The following is a 26218-nucleotide window of genomic DNA, read 5'->3' on the forward strand; positions in this document are numbered from 1 at the left end:
GGAGTTGGAATGTCATGTTGGGGTTGTATAGGATGTTGGAGAGGCCACTTTTGGAGTACTGCATACAATTCTGATTGCCCTGCTATCGGAAGGATATTATTAAATTGGAGAGTATGCAGAAAATGTTTAAAGGATGCTACTGAGATGGAAATTTTGGGTCATATGGGCTTTTTTCACTGGAGCACAGGAGGTTGAGTGGTGACCTTATAGAGGTTTATAAAATCATGAGGGGCATAGAGAAGGTGAATAGCAACAGTCTTTTCCCTCGGGTATGGAATTCAAAAATAGAGGGCATAATTTTAAGGTGAAAGGAGAAAGTTTTTAAAAGGGCCTGAGCCACACTTTTTTTTCCCAACACAGAGGGTGATTTGTGTGGGGAAAAAACTGTCAGAGGAAGTGGATGCAGATACAGTCACAACATTTAAGAGATATTTGGACAGGTACATGAATAGGAAAGGATTAGAGAGATATGGGCCAAATAAAGGTAAATGGGACTAGTTTAGTTTTGCAAACTTGGTCAGCGTGGACTGAAGGGTCTATTTCCATTCTGTATGAAACTATTAAACCATCAAGTAAGCGAGGAGGAACATTGACTTGATTACTTTCAAAAACAGGATTATTGGTATTTCTCCGTTTAAATCAATTTGGTACAAATCCATGTGGGAATATTGAATAAAATATAGGATCGTATTAAAATCAGACAAGGCAAGTCGAAGGGGAGAACTTTGAATGAGTAACAGCAAATAACTATTCAACAATTTCACAAGTCCATGAAGCTAAGTATGCCGGCAGATGAGAAGTTCAAGTACAAGTCATTGGCTGTGCCACCTGTCCTCATATTTCATGAATTCTTGGTACATTAGCATAACTCCTGTAAACCTTTTACAATTCCATTACAAAATATCATCTTTCAGCACGTTGCTGATCTTGTCCGCACTGCCCCAACCTTCCCATCTTTCTTTGGCATATCCCCTTCAGAAAGTCATGACTCGTGCTTCAGGGTGGTTTTCTATCCAAGCAATGTTCTTCACGAGCCCAAACAATAGGAGAAAGATACAGGTGAAAGACCATAGCTGATCATCTTTTTCTCATCTGACATCAATTTACATGTTTAGTAGAAGCATGCAAATTATGTGGAGAAACACTGACTAATTTAGAGTCATAGAACTGTACAGCAGGGAAACTGACTCTTTGGTCCAACTCATCTATGCCGACTAGATATCCTAAATTAATCTAGTCCTATTTGCCAGCATTTGGCCCTTATCCCTTTGCACCCATCCTATTCATATACCCATCCAGATGCCTTTTAAATGTTGCAATTGAAAACATTGCCGCTTAGGTCCCTTTTAAATCTTGTCTCCCCTCCCCCCCCCCCCCCCCCCATCCTCCCCACCCACCTTCAATCTATGCCCACTAATTTTGGGCTCCACCGCCCCAGGGAAAATACTTTGTCTATTCACCCTACCCATGCCATTCATGATCTCATAAACCCGAGGTCACCCCTCAACCTAATTCTCCACGGAAAATAGCCCCAGCCTATCCTGTCTCTCCCTAAAGCTCACTCCCTCCTACGCTGGCAACATCCTTATAAATAGTTTCTGAACCCTTTCAAGTTTCACAACACCCTTCCTATAGAGGAGATTAGAATTGCATACAGTATTCCGAAAGTGGCCTAACCAATGCCGTGTACAGCCACAACATGACCTCCCAACTCCTGTACTCCATACTCTGACTAATAAAGGAAAGCCCACCTAACGCCTTCTTCATCATCATGTCTACCTGCAACTCCACTTTCAAGGAACTATGAACCTGCACTCCAAGTCTCTTCGTTCAGCACCATTCCCCTGGACTTTACCATTAAGTGCATAAGTACTGCCCTGATTTGCCTTACCAAAATGCAGCACCTCACATTTATTATTCTCCTTCCTAATCTATTACTACAAGCTCAAACAGCATTCCATCACGATGAAACCAAATAAAAGCACAGCCAAACTACCAAATTAGAGACCTTGTTAATTTAGAGATTACCATTACACCTAAAAAAATGTTTACGAGAAAAAGGTAGCTCCACATCTACAGCTCCTGTGCTTTTCATATGAATCTCATGCAACTTCAAAAGTTGGCAGCATTGTTGATATTTTTATAAATACAAGTCTTTTGTGCAGATTTATCAAGTACCTTTCACTTTAAGGTCATTCTAAAGTGTACTTATAATAAATGTAGTTCTTTTGAAATTGTTGTAGGAAATGTCTACCAATTCATAAAGTCTACAATCAGAAATTAATTAAATGATAAGATTTTATTTGACAATGTTAGTTGAGGGACAAATGATAGGTTGAACAGTGGGCAGATTTCCCCTGCTCTTTGACAAAGACACGGAATGTAAAATAACCCATACTACTAAGGGCAGCCAGTTTAATGGCACATCCAACAGACCAGTGCTCCCTCAACTCTTCACTGGAGCAACTGCTTAGACTTTGCTTCTAATCCCTGCAATGCGATTTCAAAAAGGACGTTGTGAAACTTAAAAGGGTTCAGAAAAGATTTACATGATGTTGCCAGGGTTGGAGGATTTGAACATTCGGGCGAGGCTGAACAGGGTGGGGCTGCTTTGCCTGGAGCGTCAGAGGCTGATGGGTGACTCTATAAAGGTTTCTAAAAGCAGGAGGGGCATGGATTGGTTAAATAGACAAGGCGTTTTCCCTGGGGTGGGGCAAGTCCAGAACTAGAGGGCATAGGCTTAGGGTAAGAGGGGGAGAAATTTAAAAGGGAACCAAGGGGCAATTTTTTTCATGCAGAGGGTGATGTGTGTATGGAATGAGCTGCCAGAGGAAGTGGAGGAGACTGATACAATTGCAACATTTAGAAGGCATATGGATAGGTATGTGAGTAGGAAGGGCTTACGAGGGGTATAGGTAAAGTGCTGGCAAATAGTACTTGATTAGGTTAGGATATCTGGTTGGCACAGACGAGTTGGACCAAAGGGTTCATTTCTTTGCTATATATCTCTATGACTCAGTCAAGTCATTTACCCACTGAACCAGGTAAATGCTAGTGCTCATTGAATATTTTTTATTAAGTCCATGATTAGAGAGAGGAAAATCCTTTTGCCTTTCCTCATGTGGAAAACCATTGTTTGGTTGGTTGCGAATGAACCTCTGAACCCTACTTAGAATTCTCATGGGGTGGAAGCTAAAACTCAGTTGGTGGCATTTCTGCCAGAGGCAGACGTTGTAGATTCAATCCAGACACTTGTGCACAGAAATAACACAAGTGCAGTACAAAGCAGGTTTTCCCTAAATTCAAGGGAGTTGGAGGGAGGTCTTACTGCAATTTTACAAGGTGCTGGTGAGACCACATCTGGAGTACTTCTGTTTCTATTTCTTATGGGTGTTGAACTATTGAAGGTATCATTCAGATGAAATGTCAAAATGAGGCTGTTGTCAAGTAGATTGAGATCATGCCAGGGGATTTTTTCTTTTTAAGTAAACTTACCCCAGGTGTCTTACCTAATGAATGTTGATTGATCAATCAATATCACTGAAATTATCTGGTGGTCATCACATTGCTATTTGGCAGCTTGGTGTGTAAAATTCACTATTTCTTGCATTACAAGTGATGAAATTTGCAAGTTTAAAGGAATTGACCATAAAATCATTTAAGATGTCAAGATTGTGGGAGGCACTAGATGAATGTAAATCTTGTTTTCTACACAGTATTGCGTTGGGATGTTGATACTAAATTATTGATACTTAAAACAAACCAAGAGCACATGCATATCCAACTGCATCCACATACCTATCACAAACGTAGAAAATAGTAGCAGGAATAAGCCTTTTGGTTGTTCAAGCCTGTTCTACAATTCAATATGATCGTAACTTATCATCCAACACTGTACCATGGTCCCTCCTTCTCCCCATAACCTTCAATCCCTTTTGCCCTAAGAACTATATCTCTAGTATAGATGGGTGAATTGTTTCATCATCTCAACCAAATAAAAACCATATCATCGCCTTCACCCAAAGATAGCTGTAGCTCAGGACACATTTGTACAAATATCTTATCCTTTAGGCCTAGTGGGGAATTATTCAAAGTCTCAAAGTACACCAAAATACACAAATAAGCCATTCAATACATTTACACTGTACTTTAACATCCATCCTTAACCATCAGGACAACTCTCTATTTCCTTTCACCTCATATGCTGGCTGGTCTCATCCCCTTAACATATTTACACTGGTCACCTCAACTAAACTCAGTGATGGAGAATTCCATAATCCTCTCCAGATCGACAAGTTTTTTGAGTGTTCACAGATTCCCGAGACAAGGATAATGGTTCTGTATGTTGGTTTTCCCACATATTGGACATTGTCCAAAATTATTAGAAGCTTCAATAATAAAAACTCTATTAAGTCACCCCTCAGGCTTCCTGGAGCTTGTTAATTATTTCCTGATAATTATATTCAAGTTCTAGTATTGTTAGAAATGTTCTTTACAAAGAACATGAAGGTGCTGATGTGGGTGGGAAAGTACAGACAGATAATCATCGGACTGTAAACATAACAGCACAGCCGTGATGCTTTCCAGAAGGAGACACTCATTAGTTTATGAACTGAAGGGACAACTTGATGTCTTTCCTCCTGTCTTTAGCTCAAAATGCCCCCTTACCTCAAGATCAATTGTCATATTCCAGATTCAGTTCTGTGCAACTCAGAAAATCAAACATTACATTACCAAAAGGCTGCTGAATTTTCTATCACAGTAAGAACAAAAAAAAAGCTGCAAGTGCTCATACATTTGTGGAGGGGGAAAATATTGACTATGATTGCTGATAACTATAATAGCTGAGCTGATTTTAAGCTGTGGAGAAGCTTAAAAGGTTGTAAAGGGTGGGGAAGAACAAACAGAAGTACTGATTTAAAACAGTTCTCTCCAATGTTTATACAATTCTGACAAAAGATGAACCTAAAATGTTTACACTCTCCCACACAGCAACAAGCATTTCTGGCCTTTTTGGTTTCCATTGCAGAGTTCCAGTTCTGCAATATTTTGCTTTTGTCTTATTACTGACAGTTATTTTTTTTTTCCATTTGATTCAACTCCTGCACTTAGTTTTTTTTTGTGGCTTGATATTCAATCCAGGCTCTCCAAACTTACAAATAAATATATAACTCCAGATTCTTTTAATGCTGAATTATCCAACTTGAAATTAATCTTTGTAGCACATTTAGTAAATAATGTCAAATTTCCATTTCAATCCTTTATTGAGGTTTCATCACAGTCTTAAAAGTGACAGCATTGATGTTAATGTATTACAATTTGGTCTATGTATCTTCCATATAATTGAGTATCAGTGAAGTACAATGAAACATCTTTAAATTGCCACACTTGAAGTTTACCCATTTGAAAAGATGCTCATTGAGATGGAGGTTGATACTTGGACCATATTTTATTTATTAACCTATTCAGGCAGCAAGATACAGGTCCAGCCTGAGGAAAAAAAACACTACAACATCTTCAAGACAATTCAGCAGGTGGTCATATCTAAGTGCAAATGCAAAAGATGGAATCCATCCCTTGCTGAGTACACAAAGGCAAGTAACAATCAAGACAGAGGTCCAAACTCAGGCTTACTAGTGGAGTATTTGCACAACCATCACTTTCATCAAATTGGGATTCACGCACTGTGTAAGTTAGATACATAGCCATTTACAGAGGGCCATGTATAACATGTGCTAGAGCAACTGGAACAGATTCTCACTATCCTGTGCCTTCTGGTTTCAAATATTTCTGCAAGTCAGCTGTCCTTCAAGTATAAAACAGGTTCAGCTTCAGCTTCAGCCAACCCCCTTCGGGCAAGCTACTGCATGTTCAAACAACCTTGTGTATTAAAGATTTTTGTAACAAAAGGATCAATAACAAGTTTGAGGGTAGAATTTAGTTATTGAGCTAGCACTGTCCTCCCCCACTCCTCCAGCCACCTGGAAAATTAAGGTTAGCTTCTGACTCTGCACTTGTCTAATTGGTCCAAGAGGCCAAACACTAGTCAACTGGCCATTATCAAGTGATTGCTGCAAGTAATGCAGAGGCCTTTACCAGGGATCACTCTAGATCCCCAGAGACAGCTTCATTGCTTGGAAAGAGCAATAAAAAGAAAGATGGGGCCAGATTCAAGGATAGTGGGTGGCCTTCAGCACCCACAGCATGAATGCCCGATAGCAAGGGATCCAACAGACCAATGACTAAGCCAACAGGATTTGCTCCACAGGATGAAAAGAGTGAGATATCCATGCAAGTCCACTGAAACCCTGAACCACCACTGAATGCCTATTGGCTCATTAATGAGACACATTGCTGAGTGTAATTGACAGTACCCTCATTCTCCCACTAAATTAAGGATAGTTTTCTGACACCATCAATCTGCTGCAGAATTAGCAAGCAGACTGACTTCCTAATAGAACATTGGTATGCGTTACGGGGGAGTGAACACAGCTGCAAGGATGTCTCACTGCAGCTGTACAAGACATTACTGAGACCATGTGGATTCTGTCTCCGCATCAAAAAGATATAGACAGAGGAAGTTCAGTGTAGGCACACGCTGATTGGTCATTCAAGGTGAGATTGAGTTGGCTTGGTGTGTATTCAGCAGAGATAAGGAGGATGAGAGAAGTGGATTGAAACAAAATTGATACTTGTGAAGAGACTAGATATACAGGATAATGTTCTCCATAGCTGGGGTGTAGAACAAGAGGTCATGATCTCTGGATACAGGTAAGTCATTTTGGCCTGAGACAAGGAGAAATTTCTTCAGAGGGTTATGATTGAGGAATTCTCTACCACAGGAGACCAATATGCAAGAATGTATTTAAGATTAAAACAAATGGGTTTCTAGAAACTAAATGCTTCAAGGGGCACAAAGAGAGCTAGAGTACAATGCTTAATATGATCGTGGCTGATCATCCTAACAGCAGAACAGATTTGCGGGCTAAATGGCCGACACTTTTATTCTTTCTTACTGTGTTTTAGATGTAGATACTCATGTTCATTCTCCTAACTATCCCATCACCATGTCTACTCCACTGAGCTATATTCGACTTTGCCCATTAGGTTTGGATGGCCTGAGAGGTTTAAGAAAATGAGGACTGCAGATGCTGGAGATCAGAGCTGAAAAATGTATTGCTGGAAAAGTGCAGCAGGTCAGGCAGCATCCGACGAGCAGGAGAATCGACGTTTTGGGCATAAGCCCTTCTTCAGGAACAATTTACAGGTACCTAGATACAGTGGCTTTGTACATAAAGACTTGCAAAATAAAAATAAATGGAAGTGAAAATAATCATCTCAGTATGTAACAGTTCAGGAATTATAGCGTACAAAATAATGCATTAATATAGTGCCTTTCACAATAATGGGGCATCCCAAGTCTCTTGACTGATAATTAATAAGCACAGTCACTGCTGCAGAAAAATGCAGCAATTTGCAAGAGGCCTGAAATAACCAGATTAAAAAAATATCATGGGAGTTTGAGAGATAGTTGCTGACAGAAGAGCTTGATTTGTTTTCAAGTGTGAAAAGATTTTTAAATTTAGAAACAGCAACCCCAGGGATGGAGGAAGATCAGGATTCTAACAAAATGCTGTTGCTAAAGTACACTACTGATACAACACTTCAAATTGTCAGGTAAGGTGGTGGAGATCTGTGGAGTGTTGTGAACAAATTCGGGAGCTACCACAGCACTACAATAGAAATTAAGAGCTCAACTGCATGAGGTGACTGCAGAGCAAGGCTTATGCCCATTGTCCTGCCAGGGTTTGATACAGCAGAGTTAGACACTGTCATAGGCAAGTAGGATTAAAATTTGGTTGCTCCTGTAAAGAACACCACCAGCACAAAACTAATTCAGGTGAATGCTGCACTTGTTTTAAAGGGCTAATTCTTTGGAACTAAAAATCAGTAGAGCGATCTTATCCAAAAAGAACAATGATCAACTCAAATTTGAAATAAAAACTGTGCCAGAAACATAGCAGGTCACTCAACACCAAGGAAAAGACAAGAGACACAGTTAACATCAAAATTCATCCCCACAACCTCAAAGGAGTGCAACTGAAGCTGTACATGTGGATGGTGTTTTGTGAACACTCATAACAAAATTGCAGGGCAAACTCAATCATGCAAAACTATCATGGATACACCAACAAGTTACGTGTCACAATATGCTTTCAACAACAAAAGCAAATCCAACTACCCAGCAACTTGCCATGATGGACCATTTTCAGAAATGGGTAGGCTCTCATCCTGAGAAAATTTAATCAATCTCCAATCCATTGGAATTCAGAGCCTGCCTGGTAGCAAAGATGCAACCGTTCCCACAACAGAGAACTTAAAGCATCTTTTCTAATATCACAAACAGCAACTTTACAAACACTGATTGGAGTTACAATGCCTGACGTATAGGCAGCAGGGAAACAATACATTAGTACTCAGATGTGCTGTAATCAAATAGGAACCCTGTTTAGTATGCTCCACTTAGTAGCCTAGGAAAATTTGCAGGATTATTTTTGCATTTTTACAATCAAATGTTTGAAAGTAGTTGGTCACAAGGCTAAAGGCAGCTCAACTGCTGGCAGCCCTGCTTAATGAAAAGGTTGGAGGCAGTGATTTTAAAAATGCAAATACTGTACATGCAATGTCCTTTAGTTTTAAATTGTTTTAAACGAACAGCAGAGTGGCTTCTGTTTCCATTATTCATCTCCCACGCTGCCACAGAAACAGAAACGCAAGTTCAATTCTGAAGACTTGGAACATTCCATGCATTTACTTAAAAATAATTTGGAGAACAGAATTTGAAAAAGGGCATGAGCTCAAAGTCAACATAAATATACATGCCATGTACTGATGCTTGGATTTGATATTGTTCTTTCTGTACTGTTCAGAAAGTACTACAAATCTGTGATTAAGAATCAAACATGGGCCAGAGTTGTAAAACCCATAAATGACCTTAAGAACAAATGGGACAGTTAAACAAAAAGCTCAAGCTTATACAATGGGTTATGGGAGGGTATCAAACTGCATAAGAATTGTAGTAAGCACTTTAAATTAAATTCAACTCTTCAAATAATAATTTGTACCATTTAGCTTATTACTTGGTGCTACAGTATTAACCGTTGGAGATGGGGAACAAAAAGAGAAAACTAGATTTTGAAAGCTGTCACCCCTGCACTCAAAATGACCAGAATAATGTGAAGCTACCAAAATAATTACAGAATAAAACCAACTCAAAACAATGTTAAATCAATCCTGTACCATGGGATTTGTTCAACATAAAAATAATGTACAAGTCAGTTGCTCAGATGACAAGTAACATACAGATACAGCAATCTGCATTATGCTGGTTGGTAAATAAAGCTGATATTGAAACATGAAAATCATCTCTCATGGATGAAACTTATAGTACATTTTAAACTAAACCTGCACAGATGTTTTATTATAAAATGGTTTCATTCATGGAGCTTTAAATAAAAATGTTAACGTTTTTACAACACAAAGGATAGGACTCTTATTCATACAGATGTCTAATGGTTGTGCAGCCAGTAACTTGCAATGTTGAGTGCAATTTCAAGAATTCAAAGTTCAGACTTTGGTGCTGTAATATCTAGGATTTCAGTTACAAATTTAAAAAATGTAACTGTACTAAATATTTTGCAAATGTGAAAACATTTGAGACTCTGATTTATACAATATTTCACAAAGTTAGAACTTTCCAAAATGTTTCACACCTAGTGAAGTACTTTAAGTAGTTACTGTATTAAATTCAAATCACATTAATTTTGCAGTTAATTTATTGCAACATACACCATTGCACTTTTGTACAAAATGGAATTGAATCCACGACTTATTCAATTTTGAGTACCTGTGTCTAGGTAAAAGTTTTTCCATTTCATACAAGCTTAAGCTGCATGGCAAAAATAACGCCATTATTTTAGTGAGAACAAATTAGTTGTTATCTTTTCTTGTTATCACCCCACCAATTTATTTGCAAATTAGAGTCAAATCTCAAATTGGGGCTGAATCACATTAGCAACTACAGTAATAAAATTAACCAAACATGCTGCAGGATATTCAGACAAGTTTAAACTTTCATTTAATCAAATATTCTAAAAGTATTTCATTTTAAACAGACAAAAATGTTGAGGGTGCAAATGTTAAAAAATTACACATAATTCACTTGTCTCCTTTTGAAATACCCAAAGTTTGATTTATGACTGAAACTATTAACTAAAATATGTTATTTCATCACAAACTTATTGTCCTGTTGTGAATACCAAGAGATCTATGGCTCAATTATTAGAAGGCATAAATCTTATCTCTCAGCACAGTACGCTGGTATGCTTATTGTTTCCATTCTTTAGTGAATTAGCACTCATCAGGTTTCACATTCATTAAGGGTCACCCTTTGTCGTCAAAAGCAGCTGCAGGTCCCCAGCTACCAAAAAATGCCCTAGAACATTCTTAGAAAGCTGTCTCAGCAAAGGTGAAGAATAGATTTGTTGATCTCTGGGTTTGTCCAGTCATTCCTGAGATCATCCATGTGGTTATCAAAATCCACTAAGGAGTCATAGGATTTACCATCCAGGAGACAGTTCATGATTCGCTGCACCTCTGACCAATCTTCACAAAAATCACTGAAAAAGAAACAAAAATCAACTAAATGCACACAAAACATGACAAGTTGTAAATGCACAGTTCATTTCAGGTGGTATCAACTAGTGATGGGGAACATGTCCTTACAATCCTATTATCCCTAAAGAAGGTGCTTCCCTCTTCCCCACCAAGTCTTAGTCAAAATTCAGACTAAAAAGTATACAAGGACTAACCAATGTCTTTTTTTTTCTTCAAATGTGGAAGAAAATACCTTTTACTGAAGGAAAGATGTACTCAAAATAAAGAACTCAAAACACCAGTTAAAAAACCCATAGAATTTTTAAATCGTTGAAGACCAATAGTGGTTTACAACATCTGACAAATGTGTTTTCAGGATCCAACTGTCAGATTCGACTAAACTAAAAATATTGCCTCCTGCTTCTTTCAAGCCATGAAAAATATTTTTAGATAAAAAAATCTGTTTACCTTCAACTACTTTCCATTAAAAAAGACACATGCTAAATGTTAGCTTATCCACTTATTCTCATCTTAGACATTTTATTTCCCAACTTGGAAACATCTACCACATGAAGGTCAGTGTTTAATACTTTACTTGTTACTTACTTCAAGCAGTATATCCTATTTACTTGCCAAAAAAATGCATTCCTACAGAAACCATATTTCTGTAAACGATTGAAATGAGCAAAGGTTTCTCCATATAGTCTTGCAATTACTTCTATGAAACTAAAAATATAGTTTTGCATGTGGTAAATTAAGATTAGAACATGGCTAGAAGTTTAATATTAATGTATGACCAAATGCACCTTTCACTGTTATTGAGCGGAGACAAGTTCTTTTTAAAATAAAACATAGAACTTCCATATAAATGAAGGCACAAGAATAGTAAATTCAGAGGCCCTCCAAGGTAAATCTCTTCAGTTCAGAAACCCATTGTTTGGAAAGATTAGTTTCTTGGAAATTGAATGTGCCCATAGCATTGTTTTAGTAAGTACTTGGTCACAGAAATATGAAAGATTTTTGTACTTGGATCAGTAAAATAAATTTTCTTTATCAAAAAGTAAACAGTGGATGCTGGACATCTGATACAAAACAGAAATGGATGGAAATAGTTAGTCATCAGATTAGACAATATTTGTGGAGGAAGATGCAGTTAACAATTCAGGTATGTGACCCTTTATTAGAAGCTGGAAAAGTAGATATGTAACATATTTTAAAGTATGGGTGTAACGAGGAGAAAAAGGTCGGTCAGTGATTGGGTGGAAGACAGAAGAGAGAGTTCTCTAGTCCTAAAGGGATTGGAGATTGTGAAGAAAACCAAAAAAAAAGTGCTTATTACTAGCCTGTTGCTGGCTGAATGCAAGAAAAACCAAAGGAAATGGGAATGGAAAACAAATGGGGAAGAGATGTCTGAAATTGCTGAATGCTACATTCCAGCCTCCACACAGACTCCTGGCCTAGAGGTGAATCAGGAGCAGACTGCCAGGTGGAATGACTTATTTTGAACACTTTCATTTTCTAATTTACTTCTTTAATTTTGTACTTTTGTACCTAGGAATGCTGTGAAGGTCTAAAATGCTAGGCTTTTCATTGCTTTATTTTTCAAACCTTTCCCTAAGAATTTGTACTTCAGAATCTTTATCTAGGTACATTTGTACTAAGATGGTGCTGCAAGTGACAACTTGTAAATTGGTCACTATGCTCATCAGAATTATAAGCATGGAAACAGACCCTTTGGTCCAACTCGTCCATGCTGACCAGATAGCCTAAACTACTCTAGTCCCATATCCCTCAACCCCTCCTATTTATATACCCATCCCGATGCCTTTAAAATACTGCAATTGTACCAGCCTCCACCACTTCCTCTGGCAGATCATTCCACACATGCACCACACTCTGCATGAAAAAGTTATCCATTTGGTCTTTTATATCTTTCCCCTCTCACCCTATGCCCTCTAGTTCTGGACTCCCCCACCCCAGGGAAAAGACTTTGTTTATTTATCCTATCCATGCCCCTCATGATTTTATAAACCTTGATAAAGTCATCCCTCAGTCTCACTCCAGGGACAATGGCTCCAGCCTATTCAGCCTCTCCCTGTAACTCAAATCCTCTGATGCTGGCAACATCCTTGTAAATCTTTTCTGAACCCTTTCAGGTTTGACAATATCCTTCCAATAGCCATGTGAATACATGCAACAATAAAGCTAATTCTAATACTAAGAGCACAATGGAAAATCAAAATGCCTAAAACCTCATGGTCACATTTGCAGAGCTAATGGAGGCATTTTGCAGAGTGGAATGGCTTGTTTGTGTCTTTTACACTTGTTTTGGTCCCAGTCAGCAGCACACCTGCTCCAGGTACACCTTTTATGTTTTGGTACCCTAACACCTTTGGCCCTGGAAGGCTAGCTTTTCTGTCATTGAATCTCTCCCATCTTTTATCCTTGTGCTACCCATTCCTTGCTCAACATATGCAACTTTGCCCAATTCTAAAAGATCAAAGACTTGAAATGTTAAGTTAATTTTTCCATTGGTGCTGCAAAACCCGAGCATTTTCAGGACTTCTGTTGTTATTTTAACCAATTTTTGTGTTATGTAACATTTAATCACTTAGGTAAATATTTAGACATACAGTGCTTTCCAGTTTCCCTCTGTGTGGTTAGGGCATTCTATAATCCAGAAAATTCAAAGAAAAATTACTTGGTCCCTAGAATTCAGAACAGGAGCAGATGCATATATGTTTTTTAAAGATGTAGGCACTGACATATTCAAGTTAAAAGCAAACATTCTCGTTAGCAAATCCTAGATCATAGTTTTAAATTATTTGATGATCAATTTCTAATGTGTTACTTTAAAGCAGGCCATTCCCCTGATATGTACAACAGCCTCTTCTGCAGACTGCACAAGGATACATTCTAGATGTGCTTAATCTGTGTAAACTATTCACATCTATACTATTAGCTTTCATTTTTAAAGGACTAGAAAGACAGCTTGCAGTTAAACGAGCTCCTTTCACATCCTCAGATATCCTAACTTTGTCACAATACTTAAAAACTGGCTGTTAAATATGTTGGAAAAATTGGCAGCTGATTTGCACATAAAGATCCCACAAACAGCAATGACAAAATCACATACTAAACTGTGTTTAAGTCATATTAATGAAGATATAAATGGAGCCAGCACACTGGCTGAATTCCCCTGTTCTCCAAAGAATGCCAGGTACAAACCTATTTGAGGGGACAGTATATCTTTCAGTCTTATTGGACAGTGCAATGCTCCATCAGATTTTTTGCTCCACTCTATAGAGGAGGACTTCATTTAAATCACTTTGATTCAAAGAGTGCTCTCACTAAGCCATTGCTGATGAAACCAAACAAGAAATCCACCATCTGTAACAATACAAGTGCAACACAAGTTCAATACCCTTGTCTGTTTCACTGGAGTAAAAACTCACATGTTAGGGTCTTTGCATCGCCATTTATTTTCATGGTGTTCATATACTACAATTGATTGTTCTTCACACTCCATAGTAAATTTGAGATTGTCCACCTATTTAAAAAAAAGGACAAGACTTAGCACTAGAAGTCAAATATTACAAACAACCCTGTAGATTAATATCTGAAATGGATGAAAACTTAGTTTTCCCTTCTCTTAAATCAGCTCTGACTAGTGAAAGTGCTCAGACTTGCTCAACTACAAGTACTGGCAGTGATCCAATACCCTGTCCCAGTGCCCATGAAGATCTGCCAGAGTAGAAATGAAATCCAGAAGTTGGTTTCAAATATGATCAAGTTCAAAAGCAGAATTTGTACAGGGCCCTGGTGAGACCGCACCTGGAGTACTATGTGCAGTTTTAGTCTCCAAATTTGAGGAAGGACATTCTGGCTATTGAGGTTCACAAGGTCAATTCCCGGAATGGGCGGACTATCATAGGTTGAAAGATTGGAGTGACTGGGCTTGTATACACTTGAGTTTAGAAGGATGAGAGGGGATCTGATTGAAACATATAAGATTATTAAAGGATTGGACACAGTGGAGGCAGGAAGCATGTTTCTGCTGATGGGTGAGTCCAGAACCAGAGGACACAGTTTAAAATTAAGGGGTAGGCCATTTAGGACAGAGTTGAGGAGAAACTTCTTTACCCAGAGAGTGGTGGATATATGGAATGCTCTGCCCCAGAAGGCAGTGGAGGTCAAGTCTCTGGATACTTTCAAGAAAGAGCTGGATACAGCCCTTAAAGATAGTGGAATTAAGGATAATGGGGATAAGACAGGAACAGAATACTGATTGTGGATGATCAGCCTTGATCATAATGAATGGTGGTACAGGCTCAAAGGGCTGAATGGCCTACTCCTGCACCTATTATCTATTTCAATCCATATTTGAACGTTTTCCAAAGCTAACATTTCAGTAACTGTCTTGAAAGTCAACACACTGAATTAACACTTCTTCCTCTGCAACTTATGCAGCAAGATACACGAGAAATCGCACAGTACTGTACCATGATTAGGGCAGCATCACTGAAGTTTTCTGCAATCCGAGAGGCAACCCTTTCAGCAACCTGGTTTGGGCTGCAAACAAAAAAAAAAAATAACGGAAATTACAACAAAACTATCAGCCTGACACATGCTGCAGGTTTTTCCTCACTGGGGTCAGAAATGTACAAGGCATCACTGTTGGGGCAAAATAAAACACTGGACACTCATTGGCACTACTGAATACTCATGACAATTATTCTAAAATACAAACTTATAACAATGCAATTATTCTCATTTCACATTGAATTGATTTAACCAGAGTAAATGGCCAAGGATGCAGTCAGGTCTCAAGACTGTGGATCTCTACCTATTAGAACTATCTCACAATAAGATCCTCAGAGGAGACAATGGTTTGAAGCACAGTCCCCAGGAGGGAAGCTCAACAAACTGTGAAAGCACTGCAACATTAATGCAAACACAAATTAAGCCTTTAAAATGTATAACTCAAAAACCAGTGTGACTATTTTATTACTCCCCCCACCCAAATTTTAGATCAACAGTATCCCTACACATATTCTGTGTGAACAAGCCTGTGCAGGTGGTGTACACAGGCATAATACTGAACCTTACATCTGAAAACAGGTAAAAGACTAAAACATGCAAGTTGATAACGAAGGCACAATACTTAGATTAATGTTGCCGAGTACAAATGAAGCAGTGGTTTTCGTGTTGGGATCAAGTCATCAGAATTATACCACAATCAAAACATCTGACACAAAACATGAAATGTAGGGTGTCATGCTGGGATCTACTCAAGTATTTCTTACTTTCCATTAACACTCATTTCTCAGACAGTAATATTTCAGCATGTCAAACATTTAAAAACACAATCTTGAGTTCTGGGAGAATTGTAATCATGAGACCACATACACAAAGACTTGCAGGTAAAATAAACCCAAATAATTAGGGTCCTAAATCAGAAATAGAAGATAGAAAATAATGGTGTGAACACAGGCCTGTAGCAGGCAATCTGATTGATACATTCAACAGAAAGAGAGGAAAGAGATTTAAAATCACAAGATTTGACTATGAGAACATGAAAGGATTGGCTTTGCATTTTATTCTACTTTTTTAAAAAGCTCATGACAGAAACACATCAGTTGGTCTCAGGCCTTTGACAACATCATCAAGCAAACAATCAAGAATCCGTTCAGTGATTGTTAAACAATAGTCACAGAATCAGACTCCAGGATGTGTCTGGTCCTGATCCACATCGAGCCCTTTAGAATATTAAAAAACTGGGCTCAGTTTACGAACACAAAAACTCGATGCTTAGATCACACATTAAGTGTGTTTGCCTCTGGTTCAGCATAATTACAAAATTCCCCATAACAAACCTCTATATATTTAAAAAAAAAATATGCGTTGGGCATTTGCCTGTCAGAACAAGCAAAGGCTGTACACTGAACCATCAGAAACATTGCAAGATAGGGACTTGGGACAGATTAAAGATTTCCCAAGCTTTGTCAGAGCACTGCCTATTAACAATGCCAGCAGATGCCTATTACTTTTGTAACCTCTCCACTTCACTGCTTCCTTCCAATTGCTAGCACCCAGCCCAGAAATCATTCCTGTTTTATCACTCAATATGTAGTAATTACAGGTACTATAAAGTGTGAACTGTGGCACAATTGCACAAACCTTCCTAAAGTGTCTCCAACTCAAAACAAAAAGAAAGGCACAAACAGTGACTCAAGAGGTGCATTCATGGACCTTTGGGTGCTGAGCCCATGGGATATAGTTTTTTTTAAATATTGAGCTTGTGAATCATCTTACCTCCCCCCCCCCGCCCCCCACTCTCTTGGGTACATAATCCAATAACAAACAGGAAGCCAAGCCAAGCATGTTGTTTTTGTACATTTCAGGTGCATTAATTGCTGAATCTCATTCACAGGAATTGATCAACCATCCTCCCTAATCAAAGAGGGTAACAGGCAGAGAAATGTGAAAATTTGATAACATTTTAGTTAAAAGTTAAGCTTAAGACTTTTAAAACTTGTTGGTACAATATAGCTCATTCCGCATCCATCACAACATTTACACACCTGGTGTCCTTCATACGCTCATTTGCCTGGTAATATCCTGCTATTATGTAGTTATTCTCTTTGCACCAAGAGTCAACCTGAAAGCAAAATGAATAAAAGAAATTTAGAAAATAGCTTTCTGTAGAGTACCAGCAGTTATGAGAGAAAAAAATTACGGTATTTTATTTCATGCATTATATTTCACAACTCTTTGGGTCTCCAATTTCCAGAGAAGATCCTACAAAATCTTCAGGCTTTTAAATAGAGACTGGATTGAGTTGTCAGGGGCAAGCATACATACAACATGAACAGATAATCAGAGAAACATTGCTGTTTCGCAATATTTGAGGGGTGGAGATGGGACTGCAGAAGAGAAATGGAAGAAATGGATAGGGTGACCCAACAATCTCAAAAGCAACTTCGGGATAGCTGAGAAGAGACTGAAAAGCAGCGACAGTTCCACAGGATCAAATGTTACTTTGGCTGTTGTAAACTTAGCACTATGACCAGTGCAGAAATCAGGTGGGACAGGACTGAATGTGAAGTGACGGAGGAGTGCTAATTCTGTGATTGAGGCGAATGCTTGCTTTGATCCTGGAAAATGAAGGTCAGGGATTGAACAGCGCTTTATGGTCTAAAGAATATGAAGGGCAATATAACCAAGGTGCATAGAAGCAATTAAAGACTGATCATACGCAATATATGAATTCAAAGTTTGGTAGAAGATTTGTAACCACTCGTTGTTGTGGTTCTGTTCAAGACAAATTCCCAGCTCGGCGAACAGAACCACAGCAGTATATGAATGGCAGAAATGACTCCAGGGACTGAATGATATTATGCTGCTCCTTTTCTTTTAAAAATGGCAAAGGACTAAACTGGAGGTAGAGTGAAAACATGCACAACATTTGGGGGATAGGATAGCTGCCTTCCAAGGCAAAAAGCATAGTCAGTGAATGGAGGCACTATTCAATAACAAACCTGGGCAATTATGGATTGCAATCATCTTGACAAATTTCAGATGGCAAAATCAAGGAGGCAACTGTGTAGAGTAGGAAAAGGGTTATGAAAGAGGAAATGGAGTGAAAAAAGTTGTGTTGTCAAGAATGAAAAGTAATCTAGAACAAGCTATTTACTGATTGACAGTAGGAAGGTTTAGATGAAACTACGGACCTGAACAGTTTAGGAGAATCCTAAAGGAGAGAAGGATTGTGTGTTACATCTGAACATGACTTAGCTGGAGTAGCAGAAACATTAGCACTGATGCGCAAACATGGCAAGTATTTTCAAGTATCTAGCTAAGTTTACATGAGCCATTTAAAAAAAAACTAACGGAGGACATAGGACAGTGCACAGTGCAAGAGACCACACTTAAGGGACTGTCTGAAATGGTGGAGTTATCAGGGAGGTTAAACAGCTGTAACAAAAACATGTTATTGTCATAATGTTTGAGAGAATGACATCTAATATGCTTTACCGTTTTGTCAGTGTGACACCCTCTCTAACCCCAATTCATTATCCAGTTTCCATGTGATTAATAGAAAGAGTGATTAGAAGATCCCAAGTCCCAGCGTCTGCAGCTTATGCCAATTCTCATCCAAAGAAACTTGCCTAACTTTATCAGTTATTTTAAGAAAAGGTACTTGCCCCAACAACTTTACTCAGCAATATACTCCTTGAAGCAGATCTTTTCTGCCACCACCCTGCCATCCACCCCCAACAAACCTACCTAAGTGAACCAATTCTCACCTTAGTAATTGACTCTTGACTTCAGTTTATTCATTTGAAAATCTTAAATCATATCCCAACCTCTGCTTCACTAAGAAATCCAAACCAGTGAACATGTTTTCTCTCCATTCCCTTATACGTTAGTTCTTCATGGTACCTTGCCCAGTTAAGTCACATCATTCTTAGAGAGTGAGTACCAGACTTGTATGGAATTCAAAGGCCTTGGCATTGTTCAATTGAGGATGGTTTGGATCTACATTGTCTTTTGCAATTTAACATGAATTAATCGAGTTATTGGCTTAAAGAGGAGATGCTTATCTCATTTCACCAGTCAATAATTTCCCTGTTCACCCTGTATTTCTTTGGCTGTCCTGTATTCCCAAAATATAAAAACGTAGTTATCTGCATTAAAATTGCACATAGAAAATTTCTGCCCACATCCCAATTCGATCTAAATTCATCATCGCTGGTTAAGTCAATTGAGCTCAGCTCACTGTGGGACTGCACTTTATACATCCTTCCATTCAGAATAATTCCCAGTTACATGTACCAACATACATGAATGACAGGCAGTAAGAGCAGGAGAAATTCCTAGCCAGTCATGCTATAGCTCCCAGCTGCAACATGTGCCTACTGCCACATCTACTTCCCTCCAGAGGGATCTGTGAAAGCACTACAACGCAAACCCAATGCTTTCCCCCCCCACCTACCCCAACTCAGTCAGCCAGTTTAGTGGGGGGCTGTCAATATCAATTCCATTTATCTCCTGGACTAGACTTCTCATGAGACACCTTATCGCAACAAAGTCTGTCCATCATCTTAAAAGACAAGTCAAGAGTGTGATAGAATATTCTTAATGTCCTGAGGAGCAAAGCTTCAAGCAGCTGGACAACATCCTGGTCAAAGCAACCAGTTTGACTGGGAGCTCATATACCAACTTCAATATGCAATCCCCTCAAAGTGGCAGCAGAGTGCATCATTTCTAAATATGAGCAGCAATAATTCAAGGTTCCTCAAACAGCATTTTCCAAACCCATGACCTGAACCAGGAGGTGGCAGCAGGTACACAAGACTACCACCACTACCTGCAAGTTCTCTTCCAAGCTACATACCATCCTGACTTGGAAGCATACCACTGTCGTGGAGTCAAAATTCTGGAACTTCCTATCCAACAGCACTGAGGGTGCCTCCCATCATCAGTGGTTCAGAAAGTAGCTTACCACTGCCTTCTTTGGGACAATTACAGATATACAACAGATACTGACCTAGCCAGGGACACACTCATCCAAAGAACAAGAAAAAAAAACATGGATTTCAGAAGTGAAGCATTCTTCGCGATAGTCTCCATATGCAATAAGGCACTATACAAAGAATATCTCTATCAGTCCTGCCTAAATGGAGTGTTGGGTTTTTAAGATTAATCAGCACTGATAGCAATACTTTAGAACATTTTACAACATGCATTTACAACACTTGGCAAAAGTCGACTTTTCGGACAGAAGCCCTTCATTAGGAATGAAACTTTTCTAGCACCACTCTTCCACTCTGACCTCCAGTATCTGCAGTCCTCACTTTCTCCACAGGACAGATTTGATAAAGTGATCAAGGCAAGACTGATAAAGGAAACTCATGTTGGAAAAATGTTTACAATGAATCGGAGAACTAAGATTTAGAGGGAATTCCATAAAATATGAAGATTCTGACAAAAGCATTAAAAGTCTGCCTTCAAAAACCAGGGTGAAAGGAGGAGGGAGAAGATACTCAGGTGGCAACAGCTAAAAAAGGAAGATATCCGGTTGGAGAACAGTATTTAGGTAAGGGGGGGGGGGGGGGGGGGGTCAAGCAATAATGATATTTTAAGAGTGATAGAAATAGCATTTTGAGCTACAGAATACCAATATAGATTGTCATATGGAGCTTAATATGAAACAGAATGGAGATCTGGGCAACTAGCAAGAAGAGGAGAACCCAGTATTAGGGTGTTACTACATATGACAACTGATGGAACGCGTGGGGTGGCGGGGATAGGGGAAGAAAACAACTGACATGGTCAAATGAAATATGTGGAAATACATGAATTTGCAGCTGGAGATGATACAGGGGCTAAAGCTCAGCTCAATCGCATTTGACAAGCACCATAATAAAACCTAGATGTTGTGGTAAGCAGTAAATGAAGATCACTTGTTTTTTCCATCCATCCTCTGGGTTTTGTTAACTGCAACTTGCAAGTTAGAAACTGGATACAGTACACTGCCCTCTACAGGAAATCTGGGGAACTGATTGTCATCAGATCTCGACCAAATCAAATTGAACAAACAGATTATGCAGTATCTGAACCATCTATACGGCGGCACGGTGGCACAGTGGTTAGCACTGCTGCCTCACAGCGCCAGAGACCCGGTTTCAATTCCCGCCTCAGGCGACTGACTGTGTGGAGTTTGCACGTTCTCCCAGTGTCTGCGTGGGTTTCCTCCGGGTGCTCCGGTTTCCTCCCACACTCCAAAGATGTGCAGGTCAGGTGAATTGGCCATGCTAAATTGCCCGTAGTGTTAGGTAAGGGGTAGATGTAGATGTAGGGGTATGGGTGGGTTACGCTTCGGCGGGGCGGTGTGGACTTGTTGGGCCGAAGGGCCTGTTTCCACACTAAGTAATCTAATCTAATATACCTAGAATGTTTAATTCAATGTCAATGCGTTTAAAAATAACTGAAAAGAGAAGTGGAAAGGAAGATGTGATTAAGAAAGTTAAAGGAAAATGTCCAATAATTGAAGGTGGAGGAATAAGACTCCACATTTTCAACATTAGAGAAGTTGCTCAGGAGGAGAAGAGACCGATCATGCTGGTAAAAATCCATTTATCTTTAAAAGTGCCTACTTATCACAAAATGAGAGGTGTTGCATTTTAGTAAGGCAAATCAAGGTAGGACTTATACATTTAATGGTCGGGTGCTGGGGAGCATTGCCGAATAGAGATACCTTGGGGACTGCATGTTCATGGATCCTTGAAGGTGGAGTCACAGGTAGACAGGGGAGTGATGGAGACATTTGGTACACTTGCCTTTATTGGTCAGTACACTGAGTATAGGAGTTGGGAGGTCCTGCTGTGGGTGTATAGAATAGCTTAGGCCACTCTTGGAATAATGCGTTCAATTCTGGTTTCCCTGCTATAGGAAAGATGTTGTTAAACTTGAATGGGTGCAGAAAAGCTTGGGAGGATGATGCTGGGATGGAGTGTTTGAGTTAATAGGGAGAGGCTGAATAGAGCTTGGGCTATTTTCTCTAGAGCATCGGAGGCTGAGTGACCTTACAGAGGTTTATAAAATCATGAAGAGCATGGATAGATGAACAGTCAAGTTTTTTTTTCTCCAGGACAGGGGAGTCCAAAACTCGAGTTTAAGATTAGAGAGGAAAGATATAAAAAGGGACGTAAGGGGCAACCTTTTCACACAGAGTGGTGTGTGTATGGAATGAGCTGCTAGGGAAAGTGGTGAAGGCTGGTACAATTACAACATTTTAAAGACATCTGGATGGGTACGTGAATAGGGAGTGTTTAGAAGAATATGGATCAAATGGTGGCAAATAGCGCTATATTAATTTAGGACAGTATGAACAAGTTGGATCAAAGGGTCTGTTATATGCTATTCAACTCTGACTTTAAGGTATCAGCAAGGATTAAGCAAGAGTGGCCCTAATTTCAGCCCAACATCCAGACTTCTGCATTAATTGAGAATGTCTGAAGAATCAAATTCACTGCTCAGATGACTCCTTAAATTTGAGTTTTGACAGCCACCATTTTATCCTTAGCCAGAAATCTAAATGGATTGCTTTGGTCATCCTTGTGATCATCTGAAGGAGACAGAGACTCATCCAAGACTTAATCCTTAAGTGATTATTTTCAAACAGAATTGAAAAGTAATTAGAACTGGTTGTCAGCAGCAAGTGGAATCAATGTCATGTTTGCTGGTGACACTACCAACTAGTAATGAGAAAAATGAGGTACAGAAATGTTAGTTATGAATCTATAAATTATATGTGGGGAAGGCCATTCAGCTCCAGTGTTCAATATGATCATTGCTAATCTGATTATAATCTCAAATCTGCATTCTCCCCTATCCCTGAAAAGCAAGGACAGGAACAGTTAACAAGGATTGAATGCACCTCTGACTTTAAAATATTCAAGGACTCTCTTCCTCAACATCACTTGGAAGCAGAATTTCAAAGACTCTCAATCCTCAAAAAACAAAAACATCCCATTTCTGTTTTAACGGAGTGACTCCTAGTTTTATATTCTCCTGCAAGAGGAAACACCCTCTTCACATCTAAGAGGACCAATCAGCAAAAGGTAGTTATTTTTCAGATCCACAGAGAGCCCAAGTTACTACAATAACAAACAAAAACAGAAATTGCTTGAGAAACTCAGTATGTTTGGTGCATCTGTAAAAAGTTTTATATCCAGTGATCTTTCTTTCATATGACCCTTCACAGGAGTGTCACAGGACTCAAGGTTAACTACTTTCTCTTTACAGGTGCTACTATACAGGCTGAGTTTCTCCAGCAATTTGTTTTTGTTTATTTCAGATTTCAGCACATGCAATTGTTTGGTTTAACGACAGTAATGTAATTTTTTGTGCATGTCGTAAACTAGAGTTACAAATAATGACAACAGAGATGCCAACACTTCTTTCCATCAGATGCCTGACTAGGAAACCTGCCTGCTCAAACTGGCCATTTGAATCTGTAGGTTGATATGCTGTTTGGCAGCTTTATGTAAAAAACATGCTGTGACCAAAGTCCATGCCAGGACTTGAAGTTTCAGGCTGAGAGGCAGATTCAGTACATACTGAATCAAGACCTCCAGGTGTCATTCTAAACAATGTGAAAGAAATCAAAATTACATCAACTAAGCACAAACTACTTCTCTAGAAACAGTATGGAATTGCAAAGACCTATATTTAGGTAGGATGCGATTACATCCTCCACCAGCACTTAGACACATAACATACAGCAAATCAAAGAGATTCCAACTTGGAAACATTTACACATGAAATTCTAGTGATGACACTGGTGTGCGGATGTTTGCAGGTTTATGGAAAATGCTGGAAATCCAGAACAGGTGAGGCGAAGATAGGTTAACATTTTGAACTGGGACGAAAGGGAAAAGGGGGGAAAAAAAGTGGCATTTCCGAGTACAAAAAAAAGAAAGCCTCTCCTTCCTCTCGACCCCCTCTCATACAGGTACTCCAGACTCTGGCAGCAACGTCCCTTTGGCACAACATGAGCCACAAGAGGTTAGCCTAGGACTCCGATGCTGCCAGGCCTGCTGCTGGGGAGGGGGGGGAAGACAGTTCCCAGCAGCTTCCCTCTGACCGCGCTGCTCTTCTCTTACCAGAGTCAGGGCCACCTCCAGCATGGGTGCGAGGGCCAGGGTGCCATGGAAGAGGGGGACGCAGTCCACGAAGAGGACGGGCTGGCCGTCCTTCCTCTTGTGCTTCTCGGCCACCAGGATGCCGTTGACGGCGCAGTGCGGGTACTTGGCGGCGTGCAGCAGCATCTTGCAGTAGGCCTGGGTGGTGAGTCTGAACAAGGTCATGGCCGCGGGTGGGGGGTGGGGGAGGGGAAGAAGGGTGTGTATGTGGGAGTGGGGGGGGGTGGGGGGAGTGGGAGTGGGGGGGGTGGGGCTGTAGTGGGAGTGGGGGTGGGGGCAGTGGGAGTGGGGGGGGTAGTGGGAGTGGGGGGTGGGGGGGGTAGTGGGAGTGGGGGGTGGGGGGGTAGTGGGAGTGACGACGACGCCGCCGCCCTCTCTCCTTCCCTCAGGCCCGGCCTCTGCGAGCCTCCTCGAGTTACTCGATCGCCTGTTAACGCACGGTCATTGCCCGCCCGCTCCCTTTCTCTCGCTCTCCCTCGGGTTGGGTGCGGTGGTAGGGGGGGGGGAACACACGGCCTCTCACATTCCCCTCCCCCTCACCGATCTCGGATACCCGAATCCCCGCCGCACGCTCTGAAGGCAGCACCAGCTCCACTCACCAGGCCCCGGCGCCCATTCACCGGTAACCGCCGTAAACTGTCAAAGAAAAAGTCGCAAAGTCTCCAGTCGCGGCCGTGACAGTTTGAGGGCGGGGCTTCTGTTATGGACCAATAGTAGCGAGGTGTCCATTTTTAATGACCAATAGGAGTAAGGGAGCAATACTATCTAGACCAATAGGATTGTAGGTCTATATTTATTGACCAATAGAGTCGAGGGACCTGCCTCTAAGCACCAATTGGAACAAAGGAACTATTTTCTATTGACCAATCGGATTATCGCGCTATATATATATGATCCAATAGTGTTGGGGCCTATTTCTAAGGACCAATAGTAATAAAGGAACTATTTGCTATGGACCAATAGGATTGCGGGGTCTGTTTTTATGCACCACTAAGAATACATCAGACACTTTTATTGACCAATAGGATTGAGGGGTCTATTCTATGGACCAATTGGAACAAAGGAATTATTTTCTATGACCCCAGACGATTAGCCGAACCAGAAGGATTGAAGGGTCTGTTGTTATGCCCCAATAGGATTGAAACATCTAATATTATCAACCAATAGAATTCAAGTGTTTGTTTCCATCGACCAATAGCGTTAAAGGATCTATTTTAACGCCCCAATTATATTGAAAGATGGTGGATTCTTGCCTGAAGCTCGATTCTCCTGCTCCTCAGAAGCTGCCTGACCTGCTGTGCATTTCCAGCACCATCGCAGTCCCCACTTTCTTCCAGTCCATTGAAAGGATGATTTGTTTCGACCAATAAGATTAGAGGACCATCTTGATAGCCCAATGGAATATGAGAGGCGGAAGTGGGTACTACAGATGTTGGAGATTATAGTCTAGATTAGAGTGGTGCAGCAAAAGCACAGCAGGTCAGCCAGCCTCCACATAGCAGGAAAATCGACGTTTTGGGCAAAAGCCCTTCATCAAATGGGAGTCTAGTTGTGATGAGCCAATAGCAGATGGGAACGTATGGAGTAAGAAGTGAAGTTAGTTTAGGCCTAGTTTAATGGATCAGTGAATAACCTTTTACTTTTATCACACTAGAATCCCTACAGTGTGGAAGCAGGTCCTTTGGGTCAACAAGTTCACACTGACCCTCTGACGAGTAACCCACCTAGACTCATTTTCCTACATTTATCCCTGACTAATGCGCCTAACACTTTAGCATAGCCAATTCAACTGACCTGCACATCTTTTGAATCGTGGGAAGAAACCAGAGCACCAAGAGAGAACCCATGCA

The 26218-nt window shown here is 40.1% G+C and overlaps 1 protein-coding gene across 1 annotated transcript; it reads right to left on the reverse strand.

The window, feature by feature from the left end:
- Positions 1 to 5245: 5245 nt before the first annotated feature.
- Positions 5246 to 24545, reverse strand: emc8 (ER membrane protein complex subunit 8). Its single transcript, XM_072595905.1, has 5 exons — positions 24330 to 24545; positions 17241 to 17317; positions 15159 to 15228; positions 14112 to 14206; positions 5246 to 10679 (listed from the first exon to the last, which is right to left on the reverse strand). The coding sequence occupies exons 1-5, from the start codon at positions 24531 to 24533 to the stop codon at positions 10520 to 10522; spliced, it is 606 nt and encodes a 201-aa protein (XP_072452006.1). The 5' UTR covers positions 24534 to 24545; the 3' UTR covers positions 5246 to 10519.
- Positions 24546 to 26218: the final 1673 nt, after the last annotated feature.

Source organism: Chiloscyllium punctatum, chromosome 26 (genome assembly GCF_047496795.1).
Source record: "Chiloscyllium punctatum isolate Juve2018m chromosome 26, sChiPun1.3, whole genome shotgun sequence".
NCBI classification, from domain to species: Eukaryota; Metazoa; Chordata; class Chondrichthyes; order Orectolobiformes; family Hemiscylliidae; genus Chiloscyllium; species Chiloscyllium punctatum.